Genomic DNA, 20,581 nt, shown 5'->3' on the forward strand with positions numbered 1-20,581 from the left:
CACCTGGGGATCCATGAGTGGCTCCCTGTGACTGTAAAACAGCATGGTACGAGCTCACGAACTGAGAGTGTGTCACTATCACTGTGTAGGACCCTGTAATGTTCTTGGATAGAGTAAATGCTGAAAACAGCATTTTAATTTTGCGCTTTCTAAAAAAATATTCCTTTCTGAGGGCTGGTTGCAACATCAGTCCGTTCTCACTATCAACTTATCAGGACTCGTCGGCTTCGCACTTTAGCGGCGTTTTTCACAGTGCAGGGTGGGCTAGCAGAGGTCACACAGAAGTCCCAGATGTGATAAGGCCAAAGGGATGTGGTGATGTTGTCATTGTCGGGGGACATGCAGCGATGACACTAGGAGCAGGTAACTGCTGTAGCCAAGAAAATGTCAGAGGTGCTTGACAGAAAAAGAGATTTTTGCCTTATATTGAATCTTTTATGTTGTGAAATGGCATATTTTAAAGCTACAATAAACCTAGCCGCACAATCTAATGCCTAAACCTAACCAAAAAAAGGCATAGAAATAAAAATAAAAAAACTGTACCAGGCAGACAAACTTTTCTGGTTTGGCTTTTGTTCTTCCTCATGTGAAAAATTGACACTATAGGTGGTCCTGTGCAATAGAAAACGCTCTCATGGGGGTACCCCTTGTGTAGCAAGAAATGGTTCCTGACAAAGCATCTGCATGTAATGAGTTGGGAGTGAGAACTTGTGGCAAAACACTGCAGGGCAGTGGCTGTCAGCAGTGCAGCGTGTGTCATCAATAAATGTCCTAACAGAGTGTGTGTTTGCACACTTCACACTCTGTGACATCTAAACGGCACTCACCCTACTAATGGCCACACTCTAGCCAGTTCTCTCTTCCTTTCTCCCCCACTGCCTATCCTCCATGCTTTTGTTTTTTCTTAATAAAAAGTTGATACATTTCTTTTTAGATGTAAATCTTTGGTTTTTCTATCTGATCCACTCACAGTCACACATGTTTGTTTCAGCCCCAGCCTCAAACCAGGCTTGAATGAAGGGCAAGAGTTAGCAACCCTTTTTTGCGATCAGAAAGGTAAAGGAAGATTTATGCTACCTTAGGCTCCTTTGTGTATAGATATGTGTGGGTCACTGTGTAGGAGGAAGACAGAAAGGAGATACAAAAGCAGACGGGCAGACAAATACTATCAGCAGGCACAAAATAAAACACATAGCACAAAAACAATCACACAGCCAGGAAGACCTTCCATGTAGGTTTGGATCCATCTGTTCGCTCCATTGAGTCACCATCCTTCCTCTGTCTCACCATGTTCAACTGCAACGTAGATTAAAAAGACCAAAAAAAGAACACTGAATAAACGTACTTACTTTTCTTGTCACTTAGTCGATCCAAGAACAGAACCCAGCCTCCCAAAGGGAAGCATGGCTGCCAGACAACAAGATCTCTCATGTTTTACATATCTGCAAATATGAATAATGCTCAAAAAAAAAAAAGAAAAGAGGTGCGAAGGAGGATTCGCTTTAGTCAAATAAGACTCTTTGATCAGTGCAATTTACAGTAACAAGGTTTGATTTTGAATCAAATTAAGAATTTGTTCTTTGTTTACCTTTTAATGTATAAATCAGGAATGTCAAACCCATTTTACATTGGTGTAAAGACATTTAGCTACACATTTAATCCCCGATAAGTATTAATGAGGAAAATAAGTCCAATTTCAACAACATGTCTCAGTTTGTCTACATGATAAATGTGTAAAATTACATTAAAAGATCTGTTTGCTGAGGACAAATTTTTCAGTAGATATTTGTATAGTAGGTAGTGAAAAACAACGGGGGAGGTCTTTAACAATAGAAAAGGCTGGAAACGTATTAAAATAGAGTTAAGAGTTCTAAATCTATGCGCTCCTTCACCTTTCCCAAAGCCTAATTGGGCCGAATTGGAGTCTTTGCAAGGACAATTCTTGCCCCTGAGCCCTATGTTTCACACATCTATACATAGATGTTTTATGTATATGAACAGAGGATTGAGAAGACAGAGACTCTCACACAGCGTGATACGCAAGTTGTATATCCGATCACACTCGAGGCATTACCAGATGTCAACTAGGGATTGAGCAGATGTTTTACTTACCATCAACGACACACATAGACACACACACACACACATAAAAACTCTGCACATAGATACGCATTGCTCACCTCTTGCGTGGTAGTTGCTAGCTGCCCCTCCAGGGTGGCAACCCGCTCCAGAGCCACCCGAAGCCTCTCTCGCACCTGCCAAACACACCGTCCACACGTTTAATCAGTTATTTTAAGCTTTCAAGGCAAAGCAATCTAAGCTACATGATTTTTAGTTTTCACTTTTATATTAACCTCCTAGGACCTGGCATCCACATATGTGGACATCACATTTTGGGTTGTCTAGACCAACATACAAAATTTTGCTCTACAAGGGCCTGATATCCACTTACAAGGACATTATACTGCCTCTGTTTTATGAAAATTAAAAACGAATGTCTTCACATGTGGCTCTCATTTTTCTTAGAAACAAACATCGGGTAAAAAAATAAATAAATCCGGTGATTCTTTGCTTTTACATTCATCGGGTCCCAATCAGCCCAAATATCAAAGAGAAATTAAAAATGCATGCTGTGGAAGAGTTCAGGTCTTAGGAGGTTAATATAGAGTCAGATTATTTTTTCATCTGCATCCATTTGCTGTCCAATTCTGTTGCCAATGCTGTTTTCTCTTAATAAAGTCTCATGACTTCAGCCACTGTCTGTTTTTGTCCTAAACAGAGGTTCGTCAATAACTAAGAAACAGTGAAAAAGGGCAAAAATTCTGTTAAAAGACACATTTGAAGCAAGAAACTGTTAAGATATTGTGTCCTCAAGTTTCTAGATTTGTCATTTACTTGTCAGAACTAACCTCAGTCATGCACTATATGTGTGTGTGTGTGTGTGTGTGTGTGTGAGAGAGTCCACCTTTTCATCCAGAGCCTTGTGGTGTTCAAAGAGCGACTTCAGAGCTTTGAGGACCTCTACCTCGCTGGAGACTCCAGATGGTGGGGGTGCCTGTCTTTTCACCACTGTCATTCTCAGACTACGTTCGTGACGAGACACCAGACACTCCAGGTGCTCCAACAGCAGCTACAGCACGAACAGACAGACACCAATGTATGCATGACCAAAGAGAATACTAATTCCAGAAACATTGTTTGTTTTCATCAGCGTCAAACACACGCACGCCCTCAAAGACACACACACATAGACACACATACCCTGGTGTTGTTCCTTTCTGCTTTCAGCTCAGATATTTCCTCCTCTTTCTCCAGCAGCTGCTCGCGGCATATGTTCAGCTCTTTTGTGAGGGTGGCAAACTCCTACACAACAAATACACACACAACACCCATACAGAGGTTAATACTGTATCACTGATCGAGGTAATGGCTGAGTGCGTTTGTTTAACTGAGCACGAATCCAGCTGCAGTCTCGTAGTTAAAGAGTGTATGCATGTGGCCGAGCTGTTTGGTGGCCAGACACAAGCACAAACAAGAGGAACACATTATCAGCAGGGGATGTCAGGGCACACTTAAATAATGGGCAGTCTAGGGTGGCTTCTCCAAAAAGAAAAGTGTTCTTGTGTGAGAGATGATGTCTGGGAAAATTTTTTCTGTGCATCTGCGATAAGAGGTTGTCTAAGAGGCTGGAAATTCCATGACTCACTAGGTACAAAAACAGCACTATCTGAGCTGAATAAACAAAATGTGAGCTGTGCCACTCTGCCTACCTCAGTGTCTGGGTAATTTTCTGGCCCTACATTGCTGTATTGTTGGTGGTGTCACGTCAGTGCTACTACAGATAAGATTACAAACTTCTCATGAAACAACAAGTTTGTTCCACGGTGAAAAAGTCTCTCAGTTCTTGCAAGTGTCATTTCTATAAATGATAGAACTGACAATGATGAGAACACCTCCAGCTGTCATTTATAATACACCAACCTCAGTTACTGACAGAAGGCTATACACTTCACTGAAGCTTTTACGCACTTGCAAGTAGGGCTGGGCTATATCATACCGTTCACGGTAATACCGGTGTAATGTTGGGCAACGATAAGAAAATGAAATATCGTGATAGAATATGGGTAAAACGCGCATGCGCAGTGCCTTTGTTTACATACGCACATGGCGGCGACGCAGAATGAGAAGAGCGAAAGCGGATCATTGAATGAAACAAATGAACCAGAACTGGTTTGTAAAAATGCTGAAACTTCAGTGGTGTGGAACTGTTTTAGCTTTCGTCCGTCAGATACACAACAAAGCACTATTTTTGGTAGTGGGCCGTCATTATTACCGTGTTTTTTGGAAAATATGGCACACTTAAAATCAATCCTTTGATTTTTCTGAAAATCGACAGTGCCCCTTGTAATCCCGTGTGCCTTATGTATGAATTCTGGTTGTGTTTACTGACCTCGAAACGATTTTATGTACACGGCGCTGGAAAATCTGTCAAATGTTTCAGTACGACTTTGCTAAGCTATGAAGCTGCACCGCTTGATGGATTGTCGGAGCATTACAGCTATCGTAGCCAGAAGCCTCGCGGAGTGATACGTACTGTGCTTCAACATAATATTAGCGTATTGTGTGTGTTTAACCTCTTTTTAAGTTTTGTGGATATTATACATGGTTATGCTGAGGATATGTCGGCCAGTTTCCACTGGAAATGCCTTTTGGTTAAACTGTCAGCAAGGAATTTTCATTTGCACTGTTAATTTTTTATATAACTTTAATGCACTTAAAAAAGCTGCTTGTTTAAGTGCAAATACATTGATGTTGTTTTTTTTTTGCACTAATAAAGTTGAGGAGTTGTAAAGTATTTTGTCTAGTGTCAATTATATCGTCAGTTATATCATTATCGCAAATTTTCAAATGTATATCGTGATAAATATTTTTGGTCAGATCGCCCTGCTCTACTTGCAAGCACTGAATGTCCTTGTGCTGCATTTGAAAACCTTGAACAATGAGTGCCTTGATGCTTGGTTTCTGGGCGATCCACTCAGTTTCTTTAAGATTTCTTATATTCAGCCATTTTGTACATTTAGGCTGCTTGTACTATGTGTAACATAGCACAGACAATAACACAGTTGCTATGAGGAGGAGTGAAGCATAAAGTAGGCTGAAACATAGAAAACATGCTTTTCATTTCTTGTCAAGCAAAGCCTGATATGACAGCTTTAAAAAGTTACAGCTAACAGTCATAGAGGAAGAAGGCCGTAGCGATAGATGTAGCTTCTTCCTGTATCAGGAACAAGGAACACAAGAAGCTCAAGAATGACCAAGGGCTGGGAGTGGCTCCAGGAGATCCCAGGACTGACATCTGAAATCTCCAGAAGAGCGGAGTCCAAGGAACAGCAAAGATACTATACAGGACCCTCAAGCTAGCAGGCCACTGGTAGAGGACCCGAGCTTAAAGGATAAAAATTTAAATTTAAAAAAAAATGTTTTACTGCTCTTAATTTTGGATAGAGCATGGCTTTTTAAAACAATTTTCAGTCTTTATTGTTCAGCTAAGCTAACTGGCTAAGCTAACTGGCTTGTTAACATGTTAGCGTGTGTATGCACATTTGAAAGTTAAAATTTTAATACAAAAAGTGTTCTTCTCTGTTCCTACTGCCACAGAAGTCTCCAAATCTACTAGAGATATCAGCGCTCCCTTTCTAAATTTGATGGACATTTTATGCTCTTTTGGCGCCGTAAATAGATAGCTCCATTACCTTTAATAGTTTGGGAGATGGCTGTCATAGAACTGCGGTTTTCTGCCGTAGGTTTGATTCTTTTATAGTACATAAACTTTAATGGAGTTTCACCTGACCATACAATGCTTCCTTTTGGGGGCAAACTAGTGCTTTAAATGACAGCAGTAAAAAGGTTTGTGTAGACGTTACACAAAAGTAGTTGTTGGCCTATCTGTACCTCACAATGTACTTTACGAGTATATGAATCTGAATATGAGTTAACACAATGCAGCTCATCCTACCTCCTTACAACCATAATACATAATAATAACATATACATAATACATAAAACATCCATGCTAATTCTGATACTGTCACGTCTTCACATGCACTGGTTTGAGAGATAATGGTCCACATCCTGTTAAACTCAGATAAATCAAGAAAGGCTTTAACAGGTTCTCACTGTAATCTTTTGATCAGTGGAAGGAAAGGTGATGTGTCATGTGTTATGCACTAGTGGTAAATGGTAATGGACTGGTTCTTATATAATGCTTTTCTACTCTAACTGAGCACTCAAAGCACTTTACACAACTTGCCTCATTCACACAAGCATTTATTTCTATGCTCTATGTAAATGCTTCTATCTACCATTCACAGACATTTCATTCACACAGACCAATCTTCCGATTAGTAGCTGACCTGCTCTACCACTTGAGCTATAGCCACCCCACCCACTAGTGTTATTAATGGTTAATGTAACCTATGTGAAGTCAATCCTTATGTCAGAGGGTGCTTCCTGGTCTCACAGCCCCACATCTAATCCACTTTCCTATGTGATTTTCTGTTATTCTGTCTGCAATCGATTAGATGTACTCGATTAGATGAGGTACTAAGAGTGCTGCTGCTATACTCTACATCAGAGAACCAGTCGGTGGCACACACATCTCCTGCTGGAAGTTGATTTTTAATATTTTTCCCAGATCGATCACACTGGAACAAAAATTGGATAGCTGTTTGTTCACCGAAGTCTGTGCATCTGTGTGTGCACGAGTGTGTGTGCGTTTGTTTTGTCCATGTTGTCTGAATGTCACTTGGTGCTTTGTTGGCATTTCCTGTGAGCTCGGCTGTAGTCCAAACCAATACCCAGCGGCTTACGGTCTCTCTGCTTGTCCAACACACACACACACATCCACTTACAAACATATGCTTTTTCCTGAAGCTTGCTGCAGCTACGACACCGCACTCCTGGTCTCACGTTTTGCACAGATGACCTAAACACCAGCCCTGACTAGGAGATGTGTTTTTTAAAGTTAGAAAGGAAATGTTCCACAACTGCAGCCCTACATGAAACTGGCGCCACAGTGGCAATACACTGACAGGTGTGAAAATATGTTCCAAGACATGCCCCATTTGCACTGGCCTTCACCAGCAAAGCAGATGTGCTGTTAAATTATCACTACTGAAGAATCTCTAGAGACCCTCTGCAATATTATACTAGCATTATAAGATAAAAGCGCACATTTATATGAGAGAGGATGAACTACTAAATATAAATAAAGATATCATGCATTGCATTTTCAACAATGTTTGATAAAATCATAAAATCTCGGTGTGAACAGCTTACACGCAGCCCTGCACGTTCGTGCAGCCTTTTTACAGATAAATATAATAGGGATAAAAAATTACGTTATGCCCACTAATGTGCATGATGGATGGACTGTTTCTCCTGTAAGTTTGATTTCAATTTTAATTAAGAGGTTAATGCATCTTAGTGGGGAAGTGAAATTTTATCTGAGTTCTGTTACTGTAAACTTTGAAGAGGCTAATGATGTCAGTAGCTGATGTAGGGGGATGACCCACACTGCTCTCAGTACTTTTAATTAGCCCCACATTTCAGTCTTACCTTTAGCTTTACACTAATGATGCTGCTCTTTCTGCCAGTGTCTACCACTGTGCCACACGATTGTGATATTTAACACATGTCTACACGGATTAGTCATTTGAATGTCATGAGAAAAAAAAAGATATGCGTCTCTTAATTTTGCTTGGTGCTTTTAATATTTATTCTGTCATCTGACTCCAGCATACAGATGAGATATAAAAACTTTTTTTTTAATAAAAAAAACAACATTACATCCAGCAGGAAAGGCAGATTCTCTTCTATAATGACCCAGCTGAGTTGCAAATGATTATCTAAATAATACATTGAAACAAACCCACACACCATATATAAATAAACATATTGATCTCTGCATTTCCATTTATCCTGTCTGGTGTGCTGCAAGCAGAAAAATATATAAAACAATAATAATAATAATAATAAAAATGACTTTGGAGCAGAGGGGAGCAAATGAATAGGATCGAGAGAAGAAACGAGTGACAAGAGGAAAGGGGAAAATGGGTCAGCTTGTTCATTTTACTTCCCCTTATTCCACAGGGTCCACAGGGGTGCATCAATAGACATGTGCTCGGCCCAAATCCGCCAACAGATGTTAGAGCTCGCTCTCTCTTTCAATCATGACAAAAAAGGCTCAACAGGCAACCTCTTGCGTTTTCTAGTTCATCTCTTCATCCCTTCATCTCTCTCCCAATCTCAACATGTAAAAAAGACAACAGCAAACACACACAGAGAAAATGCAAATGGGAGAAACATGCACCGTCATGAAGGAAAGATACGGATGCATGATTTGGAGTATTTATAAAGTATATAAAAAACACCTGTTACATGTAACATATAACACATTATCTGCTGAATGACTTCCTTTTAACTTGACTTTGTGCTCTTTTTCAAAACCAAACGCGCTACATAACCTTCACCACTCAAAACCCAAAGAAAAAAGAAAAGGTTAACGTTTCCGAAACAACGGCACAATACATGCTGATGAAAACGTTGACATCTGTCAGGGTGCATATTGTACAGAGCCGAGAGAGAAGACTCCGGGTGTCTGGAGGAACACGGCTGCCTCCAACCACAATGTAAGATAGCAAGTGGTTACCAAACACTGCTGAGCCCAGACATTGTAAAGGGATTTCTCCCTTTCCCTTCCTTAAGCAGTTTGGGATTAAAGGATGAAAAAAAATGCTGTGTGTATATGTGTGTGTGTGTGTGTGCAGAGAAGGAGAAGGCAAAAGATTGGAGTGGAGTCAGATAAAAAAAAAGGGCTAAAAGAGCCCCCACCACACGCACACACACACACACACACACATGCAATTCAAAAAAGCTGTATAAGACTTATTGTGGCTGTGGTTATCCTTTTCTACTTGTGTGTGAGTGTATTTTTGTGTTTTCGTTGTACGTGTGCAGCGTGCATAGAGGTCGGTACTATGGGGACTCGACCTACACCACACACCTGAACCATATCTGAGGCCGCCCCCTCAGCTGGTCATTCACATCTCTTGCATCCATGATAACAGATATGGAGGATACAGTCAATGTCAAAATAACAGTAGAGCTCACTTTGCTGGATGGTCATTGTCTCAGCATCAAAGGTAAAGCGTTGTGAGATTGTGGAATTTATTGGTGAATTATGTGTGTGTGTGTTTGTGTGTGTGTGTGTGTGTGTGTGTGTGTGTGGGAGAGGGGTTAGGAAGTGGTCATCAGAAGTAACGTGGCTATATTTCACCTTGCCAGTTACTGGCCCTTCGCACCTTAACACCTTGTCAACACTACATCACACTACTCTTCATTCCAGATGCAGCAGTAGAAAGAGCCCTTCCTTCTTCTTTTGTTATTTAATTCCTCTAAATGTATCCCAGTGAACTATGCAGTATTTCATGTCTGCTCTTAGAGTTAAAAGTACTGCTCATCAGACCAAATCCCAGCACTGACTATAACTCTTTATACACTCAACACCATGGGAATACTGCTTTCTAGTATTCTGCACCACATAAAGGGAATCCAAGACTTTCTCCACTGGCTGATCTTTGGCTTTTAAATTTCCCAGTTACTTGTATAAGAGATTGGAAAGTAATGAAATAGACCTTTTAATTTCTATTCTTATTGATGTAATCACTGTGAAAATACCCAGCGTGGCACCTTCTCTGACTGTGATCCTTAATAAATTAATACATCAATCATATTCAATCCATCCATCTGTCCATTTTCTTATGCTTATCCAATTAAGGGTCGCAGAGGGCCTGGAGCAAATCCCAGCTGTCAAAGGGAAAGAGGCAGGGTACAGCCTGTCACAGGGCTAACACAGAAAACCACTCACACCTACGGCCAATTCAGAATCAGCAATTAAGTTAACATGCATGTCTTTGGACTTTGGGAGGAAGCCAGAGTGTCTAAAGGGAACCCAAGAAGAGACAGGGAAAACATCCAAACACCACACAGAGAGGCTCCAGTCAGACAGTGGATTCAGACCTCATGATGATGCTAACAGTGAAAACCTGGCAATTTGGTACTAACCCACTACACTGTGACTTTTCCAACTCTTTTTTTTTACGTGCAGAAATTCTCATCAGTGTCTCCACAGCTCGTTGGCAAACTGGGATTTGTTAACGAGAGTCAAAAATTCACAGAAATGTAAACTATCTCACTTGATACTCCTGGACGGTGTGTCCTTAGAATGAATTTATAAACTGATCAGTTGTACTTCTAAAATGTGTGACAGGATTTACAAGACAGGAGAGTGAAGCCAAAGCAAACATGAATGGATGCTTGCCAGAAATTGAACGCGCTGAGGTCAAGCAGTTCCTCTCTGAGCATCAGCAGGTGGAAGGAAAGGAAACAAGGGACACTTGTGACTAAGCAAGACAGGAAAGCGAGTGAAGCTGTAAACATTCACACATCACATCATATTCACATGATTCACAGGACAGGGTTGTGTTACATGATATCATTTATGCTAATTTATGATCTCGCACATTAGCAGCTTGAATATATTTTACATCTCTACAAAACAGATACACATTCTAAACATCAACTTGGACACTGTTTATCATTATGTCATTAGGTTTATTCTATGGTGTTGTTTATTGTACTCATCACGGCATCTTATATGAAAAGGTTGCATGGTCTCTGTGGCCAAGGGATTTGACAGACATAAGGCCCTCATTGGAGAACTGCCAATGTACATCACTTCTATGCTACACTAGTGCTATGGGTAATATTAAACTTGGTCCAGTGCATTTTACTGCACGTTCATACTGCACTTAGATGACTGGTGGTTCGTTTTTCTTTTTCTCCAACCACCCCGATTTCTACACAGTGCACCCTAACAATGAATTCCTCGACAAATTTGTTTTTGCAAATTATTTAGCTTCTGTTTTCAATTGCTTTAATTAATTTGCTTCTTATATCTTCTTTAATCTTGAATCCTACATTAATTGTATTTCTATGTTGTTTTTCATATTTTATTTTATTTTATTGTTTGCAACCTTTTAAATGGTATTATGTAAGCTGATCAGCTATATCAAGAAGAGTTGTTAAAGCTAGCGTAAAGACAAAAGTGACAATAAGTGAGCAGCAGTATTCAGCTCTCTGTCACCATTATGACTATAAATAGTTTTGGTTTACCCACTTTTCTGTCTGTGGATGAGCAATAGCAGTGAAAAAGTTCAGTTCTGCCTATAGAGTTCACTAAAGTCTAGCTGAACAGCTGTTGCAAATACACCAAGATATCAAGTGTTTTTTCTGCATAAAGTTATACAATGCACACTCATGATAATACACTGGTGAGGCTAAATCTTTTCAGATTTAAACCACAGAACTGTTCATTTGCTGTGGAGAGGCAAAGAAAAGCAAGCTACAATACAATATCAGAGATTATGTCTACTGACTAAATTCCTTCACATGCACACAACGAAAGACAACTGTCTACGCCAACTGTGATGTAAATCTTGGTAATTCACGAAGGGATGCCACAGCAAAGATGAATGCAGGGTCGGAGACTGGAGAATGAGTGAGTCCCTGGAGAGATTCAGATATCACAGCTCTGTAACTCTTCACCACTGCAGAGAGAGGAAGAGCGAGGTGGCAAACAGCAGAAAGGTGGACTCGACCTTCCTCTGGCAAATCTTAATCAGCACACACACAGAGACACACATATAGACACAAAAGCGTGCACCTACACAAGAGCCATGACGAAACAACACCTAGCTGGGGTGTTGGCCCTAAAGTAGCCAGTGAGTAATCTGTTGCCATGACGCCACCTCTCACACGGCTGCCAACGCCATGGCAACAGCTCATTAGGAAAGTGTTTGAGCAGCAGACAAACTTTGCATAAAACGTTTCATCAAATGAATGCAGATACATTCTGTTGCACACACTACAACACAAACATGCACAAAGCCGCTGAGAGGTTTTCCTTCTGTATGATGGCGTGACAGCACTTGAGACTGGGGAAGGATGCAGCAGCAGCAGCTGACTGCAGCACTTGACAGATCCCAGCTCAGACTGATGCTCTGGAGGCACGAGTATAACCAGAAAGTTTTCCGAAAGTTTTCCTACAGAAGGCACAGTATGGAAACTAAACAACAATACGAACCCTGATGGCTGGGACAGATGTGTTTTAATACATCTGTCCCAGCCATGTATTAAAATGCACCTGTCCCACTGCACCAGCGTAGGCTGAATTGCTCATAATTCTGCCTACGCTGTTTTCCCTGTTAAAGTACTGGTGGATAAGTTTGACAAAGTTAAATTGTTGTTTTACAGTTTCTAACTCTAAGAAATGAATGAATTAATGTCTGGCTCTCTTCCACATTGTGTCTTTGGTCCTGTCTTCCTCTGAACACCCCCAACCAGTCACGACAGATGGCTGCTCCTCCCTGAGCCTGGTTCTGAGCTGGAGGTTTCTTCCTGTTAAAAGGGAGTTTTTTTTCTCATTATCGGCAAGTGCTTGGTCAAAGGGGGTCTTTTGACTGCTGGGGTTTTCTCTCTATTATTGTAGAATACAAGCTTTGAAGCTTAATACTGTTAACTGTTTGGCTGCCATCACACTATTTTAATGCTCTGATGGTGATCTAGATAATGAGCTTATTAGTTTATGCTCCTGTCCATGTATTTGTAGTTGAATTGTACAATTACAGAAATGTTGTAGTTTTTTTTCCCACCATATTAAATCTAGCCAGAGGTCTACAGGAGTCTTGGTCCTTTTCGTTGACCAGTATTAAACCTTAGTATAAGTTGCCAGATTCCATATTACACGTCCAGTCCAATCAAAGTTTAATGAACTGAAATAAGAAAAACTTCTAAATTAACATTTTGATCTTAAACATTTACATTCCCATACGTCCTTGCACCTACCTAGCTTTCTGTTGATATTATTGTCTTCAAAGGCATCACCATTTACACCATTTATAGTATTCAGGACTACTCTTAAATAATTCATGTACAAGCTTACCTGGATTTTTACAGAAATATGTTAAAGTGCAGGCGAAGCACCTTAGAAATAAAAGGACAAAACTTCCCCAGATATGTAGTTTTCTAAAACACTGATAAAAATCAAAGTGAAAATACTTTAAATTATTTTTTGAGGGTTTTAAATAAAACCTAGGAGAAAGTCTGCTGTAAAAATATGCATATCAAAAGTTTTAAAACAGCAAGATTTCAGAGCACAAAAATGGCACGGTGTATTGTATTGCACAAGATGGCATAGCTGGCACATCGGGCATGTCTCCATGTTTCAGAATATCACATTCAGCGTGCAAATAGGTGTCAAATCCCTCCAAGTTTCCCAACTTTCTCTCCTCCTCCTCCGTGCCATTGAAGGCCTAAACCCAGAATAGCATCCATTCATGTATCAGAGTTTTCTTCATCAAAGCAAAACAAAACCTGTGCCAGAAAAGGGGACAAAAGAAAGAGAGGAAGGATGAGAGGGGAATACTTCCTCTGCTCGGTTGAAAGGAGAAGCACAAAGAGTTTTTGTTGCGCATCAGTAGAGTCTGTCTCTTGCACGCGTGCCGTAACAAGCATAAGGTAAGTCAAGCATGCACAGCAGTCACAGAAAAAGAGAGAGTTCATAATCAGTGTATGACAGATATCTATCTCTATTATATTCACAAACAATGAAAGTTGAAAACGTGCTACTAACCACATGAACCAGTGAAAAGCTCTGTTGGTGACGGTGTACCCACATTTCTAAACGGATATGCAATTTGCTTTACTGCGAGGCATTAATCATTCTTTGCAGAGTGATTGAGGCATAGTGGTGAAAAGGAAGGAGGGGGAGGGAGGAAGAGGAGGTGGAGAGAAGGCCATATCTCAGACCTAGAAAAGAGCCATCAGCACTGAAATCAATACTCAGGCAAGGACATGTGGAGACCGCAGAGTGAGCTATTTGAGCTGAAGGCAATCCTTCACTGGAAATATCCAAACACTGCATCAATGCCGAGTCCCTACCTGGTACATGTAGGTGTTAAAGTGGGTCCCATTCTGAAGGTGGATCTTGACTGTAGGGTTCATGGTGAATGCTAAACATATCAGAGCCTTCAAATGGACACCCCCCAAAATGAGAGACAGGAAGAGGATGAGGAGTAGTAGGTAAAGGGGGTGAGGATGGTGGAACGGAGGGATAATTCCTCAGAATCCTGGTCCACAAAGAGTGCAGCAGGGCTAGATAAAACTCCTGTACTGCTCCCTCTGCCAGTCGCTCGGACAACAGCACTCCACTAGTCAGTCTGATATTATTACAGCCTGGGATGAGACACGGCAGGAAAGAAGAATACAAAAACAGGGAGCGGGAGAGCAATAGAAAAAGGGAGGGTAGAGAGATGGATAAACAGGGGCAGGCTGAGGAAAAGAAAGTATGATATTTGGTCAGCGATAAAGACAGAATGAGACAAGAAAGATGAGGATGAAGGAGGGAGGAGAGAGAGCAGCTCGTAGCGCATCAGCTGACAGAGGAAGGAAGGGGCAGGGTTTAGACGAGGACTTGGGGCTCTGGCCACCTGTTCTGTGTTGCTTACTCACACACATATACACATGCACGCAGACATGAAAGTTCTGGCACTTAGTGCAGAGGGAGTTTTTAAATCACATTTGGCTGTAATGCTGAGAATTAGCATGAAATTAAACGCTCTATTTCCTCCTAATAAAAAAAAAAAACTCCAGTCACTGCTTACTCAACACAAATTCAACAGACCCATTTTCCTCCAGCGTGACATTGCGTGTGCCGAATCTTTCTATTTATAAATGATAGCCTGCTTTGTCCCTTCTCTCCCGGTATAATAGCACAGTGCATGCACTTGGCTGGTCTGAAAGCCCCTCTGGTGATTTATACAGATTGTTAAATCTGCTTTATGATCACAAAGCTAGTTTGTTTTTATTTTTCTGCGGATAAACTGAGTCGTGATAATAATTTTACAATTCCAATAATCACTAAAACTTACCAAATTAAACAGATCACGTGACCTCTAATTAGTGGAGCCACATGATTCTTGGCAGTTGAACACAGCTAACAGCTTGGGACGCTATGGTTACGACTATACCACTATTACTGGAAATGTTCACAGTGCCAATATGAAGATGTCACGTCAAAACACAATTCACTGTGTAAAAAACATAGACATAACCAGCATCAATTGGTTTGTAAAGACCAGTTTTGAAGCATAGCTGCAGTAAGGTTAGGAAATACTATTATGAAATTTATTTATACCTAATTCCTAAACTCATTTCCCTCTTTTATTACTGCTTGAGTGTCTCTCTGCCTTCAGTTTTGTATTTAATAGATGAAACGCACGCTGTAATGGCTTGAGATCAGGGGACTGACCTTGATACTGAGGATTTAAAAGCTATGGTACAACTGATCTCCAGTCAGTTTTGCAGCATTTTGAGGGATCTGTCATTCACACTTTCTGCCATATTATCAATAACAGTGCCACTGCCATGTTTGACAGATGATGTGAGTGTAACCAGTGGTTTGTGCCTTTTCTTTATAAAAAAAGTCCTCTGTATTTCCATTCATTAACACATGACGATAGCATACAATAGTATGGCTACCTCCTCAGGAGTATTCTTGACTAGGTCTGATATTGTGAAGTTTTTCTTATGCATGGAAATAATTCATGCACTCTTCTGTGGTTTTTCAGGGCTTTTGTTGTGAATTTCTTCTTCTTAAGAATGAACCAGTCTGTTGATTGGGCAATGTTCGTGGTTTTAAGTGTAATGGTCTTACTCATTTGCACTGACATCTAACCCTGAAATGTTATAAAATACATATTCAGGGCTTTGAATCAACTTATTACATCTGCTTCATTTGTCATTAAATACCAAGGAAACAGGCCTCACCTGGCCATGAAACTGCTTGTTAGTCAACTCTCCGATTATCTTTTGAGCCTCTGGAAATGGTGGATTGTGTATGAAAGTAGATGTAATTCTTACAAAACTTATTCAAAACTTGTGTAAAACTCACTGAATTAAAGCTAAAGACAAATCAAGTATTGATTTGAAATCCCTGTGGAGGTGTACTGGAGAAAAAGAGAAATCCCTTTTGTTGCATCAGGAGGGGCATCCAGTGTAAAACTCTGACAAAGCAAACATACAGAGCAACACACTGTGGTAAGTCCTAGTGACAAGGGAGCAGGCAAAAGCAGCTTCTTTTTTACCTAAATGTTGGATATTTAAGACTTTATGTGTTAGGAAAAGTTGTGTCACAGACTGTACAACCAAAGAAATACAAACATTCTTTTTTACAGTTTACACTGTGCAAAATTGTACAGTGTAAACTGACAGGAGAGTGCCAAATGATGATCGCTGACACAGCTGCTAGCTGTCTGCTAACTGCCACCTGAGCTAGTTTGAGTCATTCTATAAACTCTTTACCATTTTTGTGCCTTTTGAAGATTTTTTAATGATATTTTAGACAAATAATATGGCTTACTATACTGAGAGTGTCCCCATTGTCTCCTTAGTTTTATTTTAAGGGTGAGTGAAATCTTAGTATTGTTTCAGTGCTAGCAGTGTGTTTGTAATGCAGACCTTCGGTCCTTGGCTTCACCTCGCTAACCAAGGTAGTTCAGGTTAGCTGATAGCACTCCACTCTCTTCTGACCGTCACGTCTGATTCCACAAAACGAACCTAGAGCCATAACTCCAAACTTAGGCCTTCAGTACAGATGTCCATAAGCCAACAGGTGACATCACAGTAGCTACCTCCAAATTCTTTCTTTATCTCTTTTAAGTTATACAACATTGCTAAAGTTGTTTAGAATTAACTGACTAGCATAAAACCTAGCAGGCAAGGTTTTATAAAACTCGGTCTTTTATCTACAGTGTTCTCAGATAACACATAACGTGTCAGTTCTCCCCAAATGCTTGATTGCAGTTCTCGCAGCCCAACCAGTTATTAGGTATAGGGGGTAAATACTTATTCACAATGAAATTATCATTTAAAAACTGCATTTCTGTATTTACTTGGGTTGTCTGATGATTAAAAAAAAAGAAGAAATCAGGAACTGGGTAAATACTTTTTTCACAGAACTGTATGTACATTAAGCATCTGTGAATAATGTTTTTTTTTTTTTTTTAATTTTTCTTCTTTAGCTTTTATTATGACAGTTAATTCTGGAGAGGAAGGGTGGGAGAGTGAGCAAGAGGAAGGCATGCAGCAAATGGCCCTGAGCTGTAATAACCCTGCAGCGCATGGGTTGCATGCTCAACCCAGCGAGCTATAACAGCGCCCCAGAGTAATATGTTTAAGCTTATCGAACCATTAAATTCATATCTTAACCTTTATGTATGCATCTGTATTGCTTTGTAAACAGGTAAGCTACAAGCATATTCACTGCTACTGTGGACTGGAGTCAGTTTCTTTGTATTAAAGAAAAATAAACTGCCCACTTAAGGTTTCAAATTATACAGTCATTCACAATTGCTAAAACTGGTTCACACAAGCATTGCAGCTGAGTGGTACTATGGTTACGTTGTATGTAATGACTATTTAGTTACAACTCCTGTTGCTATTTTCATTTAAATTTCATTACACTTTGTGTGCTCATTAATTCTCATCTTCTCCTCTTGTTCTTCATCTCTCACATTCATGTTTAGTCACTAAAAATGTATAATAAAACTCATTTAAAATCCCAATCCCTGGGAGTGGCATCACATAAATGTAGAAGAAGATGTGAAAATGGTTCCTGTCTACAGGTCTACTTGCTTGCACCTGGTTGTCAAGGAAACAGGGGTTTGCAGAAGAGAAAGAGAGAACAGAAGATGACTCAGTGAGACAGACAAGTCTCCACACATCAAAACATCCTTTAATGATTTTTGGTGACTTCCGACGGTAACTGACAAGAGCTTACTGCAGGCTTGTGCCTCAGCCTCTTTGAGTAGCCAAACGCAGCAGACGCCACTGGTGGCCGGGTGAGTGACGTGGAGAGGCAGAGACCCCTACTGGCATCACAAGGTATTCAGACAAACTAGTAGCAAACCAAACACGTACAAACTTTCACACAGAAACAGGTCAAATGGGTATTTCAGGATTCCATAAACAGCTTTGGAGCAGCCAAAAGTTTTCAAAGAGGGAAAAAAAAGTTACCATGTGCACATGTAGTTCTTTTGAGAAGAAGGAGATGCAGGAATACAAGAGTTCCAACAACCAGTAAAATCTGCTGCATGTTGATAACTACTCCTTGACATCAGTGGGAGCCAGTATTGGCAGAACCTGGGATTTATTGTCAGAGACAAAAACACAGAAACAACTCGACACACAAACATCAGCAAGCAGCACAGTCAAAAACACTCGAAACCCAACACATTTGAAAGCATATTTTCTGCAGCAGAATCCACAGAAGTGCTAGACCTCTGACTTTTTTTTTTTATCTGACAGCCTCTCACAGCTTTTTCTCTCCTTCGTTTCTTCTCCTTCACCCTTTCTCGTTTTGCGGCTGTCTAACTGCACCTGATTGCTTCTTTCACACTCAATCCACTCTAGCTTCTCTCTGCACAGGATCTCATCCTCTTTTTTTCTTCTTCTGCACTTCTTCTCTCTGTCTCTCCTCTTTCCAGTCTTCCCTGTTTTTTCCCCCCTCAACCGTAGCTAATCTCAGCTGAAACTTCCCTCGATGGAGAGCGGCCATTTTACACCCTAACATTCAGTAACATGGAGCAGAAGGCACCACCTCTATGCACAATCATGAATAACAAATGAACACATGTATTATCTATACAAAGGTTATGGGTTTGGTGTGTAGGGTGGATTTAAGCCTTCCCAGTGTATACAGACACCAAACAAAAAACATTACAATGATAGTTGTCGTTTCGTCCACAAGTCTAACAAAACAATGGTAAATGCAGACTTTATTTTGTTACTGCAATCAATTCCAATTAAAATTTCAATTTATACCACTAATAAAGCACATGATAACAAAGCATTAACAAACACATGGAAAAACTTGTGCAAACCAAGCAAAGCATTAAACATAATATAATACAACTGCGTTCTGGTGCCTAGCAAAATATACTTGTTTGTTGACAGTTAAATGACATGATCAGTACCACTCTCATACTGGTTTATGCCAGCAGCTGGCACATTTAGCTTGCCCTAAAAACAGGAAAACAACAAAACTTCCTGGGCAATGCTCAAAACAATTAAAGGAACACTTTTTAATCAGAGTATTGCATCAAGTCAGTTCAACTTCTGCAATATTTCTCTGGTTAGTTAAGTAGCAGATGGGGTTGTTTATCAGTTTTAGCTGCTTTGGTGTTAATTAAATTAACTAGAAGGGCAACAATGAGAAAACCACCAAAACAGGAAGGGTTTTACAAGTGGAGGACACTGACATTTTCCCCCATCATCTTTTCTGACTGTTTATTTTCTCTAGTTTTGCATTTGGTTATGCAAAGTGTCACTACTGATAGCAAAAGTGTCATGATCCTGGGACATGTTGGCCCAGCATTCTTAGTTTTCGTGCGTTTTGTATTTTGTTCTTTATTTATGCCGTGGTTCCTAGGTTGTTCTGTTAAGATGTTCCTCATTTGATTACCCCCTGTGTGCCCCTCTGTGTATCTGTGAGCCCTCGTTTCCCCTCCTTGTGTTTCATTCAATGTTTTCCCCAGCCCGTTATGTCTGTTCTCTCTCTCTCCTCCTGTCTGCACCTCTGTGTACTTCCTGTTTTACTTTGACAGTCTCCCGTCAGTGTTGTGTTCACTCCTGCCGTGTCTCGTTATGATTATCTGTATCAGCTGTGTCCCCCGTGTGCTCCCACTTCCCTCGTTAACCCTCTGTGTATTTATGTGCATGTGTCTCTCAATTCAGCATCGCGTCGTCAATGTCTCCTCCCCGAACCTGTGTGCCTTTCTGTGTTCCCTCGGTCCTCAGTTAGCATTCCCAGTTTAGTTCTGTTTCTTTGTGAAGCCTGCAATAAAGCAGTGATTTTGAGTTCAGCTTTTTGTCTCCATGAGTTTTGCGTTTGGGTCCTCATCTGCCTCCACACAGCCCGTTTATGACAAAAAGGCAATACCTGGACCCTACAGAGGTTGCACAGGTAGTCCAAGTCCTCCAGAGTGGCACATCAGTACATGCCATTGCCAGAAGATTTGCTTATTCTCCCAGCACAATCTCAAGCACATGGAGGAGATTCCAGCAAGCAAGCAGTTACTCTAGCAGAGCTGGACAGGGCCGTGGAAGTTCCTTAATCCATCAGTAGGACCTTTGTGCAAGGACAAACAGGATGAGCTTTGCCAGAGCACTGCAAAATGACCTCCAGCAGGTCACTGACGTGAATGTCTCAAACAAAACAATCAAAAACAGGGCTCCTGGGCACTGTGGAGCCCAACTGGAATTTGCCATAGAATACCAAATTTGTCATGTCCAACACTAGCTCTCTGTGATTTTCACAGATGAGAGCAGGTTTACCCTGAGCACATGTGAAAAGGGTCTGGAGAAGCCGTGGACAACGTTCAGTTGCCTATTACATTGTGCA

General features: G+C 40.6%; 1 protein-coding gene across 4 annotated transcripts in view; it reads right to left on the reverse strand.

Annotated features, from left to right (window-relative positions):
- The window catches only part of ppfia4 (PTPRF interacting protein alpha 4), a 61,498-nt gene that overhangs the window by 17,152 nt on the left and 23,765 nt on the right, over positions 1–20,581 (reverse strand). For 3 of the 4 annotated variants that reach the window (XM_006784412.3, XM_006784410.3, XM_006784411.3), the window contains exons 3-6: positions 3,262–3,363; positions 2,966–3,130; positions 2,181–2,255; positions 1,225–1,296 (exon numbers count right to left, since the gene is read on the reverse strand). In XM_006784412.3, the coding sequence (XP_006784475.1) occupies positions 1,225–1,296; positions 2,181–2,255; positions 2,966–3,130; positions 3,262–3,363 (414 nt within the window). Of the gene's footprint in view, positions 1–1,224; positions 1,297–2,180; positions 2,256–2,965; positions 3,131–3,261; positions 3,364–14,061; positions 14,158–20,581 lie in introns of those variants that run through there. The other variant, XM_006784413.3, reaches the window with a different exon arrangement.

Source organism: Neolamprologus brichardi, chromosome 5, assembly GCF_056152115.1.
Source record: "Neolamprologus brichardi isolate AB-2024 chromosome 5, ASM5615211v1, whole genome shotgun sequence".
NCBI lineage: Eukaryota > Metazoa > Chordata > Actinopteri > Cichliformes > Cichlidae > Neolamprologus > Neolamprologus brichardi.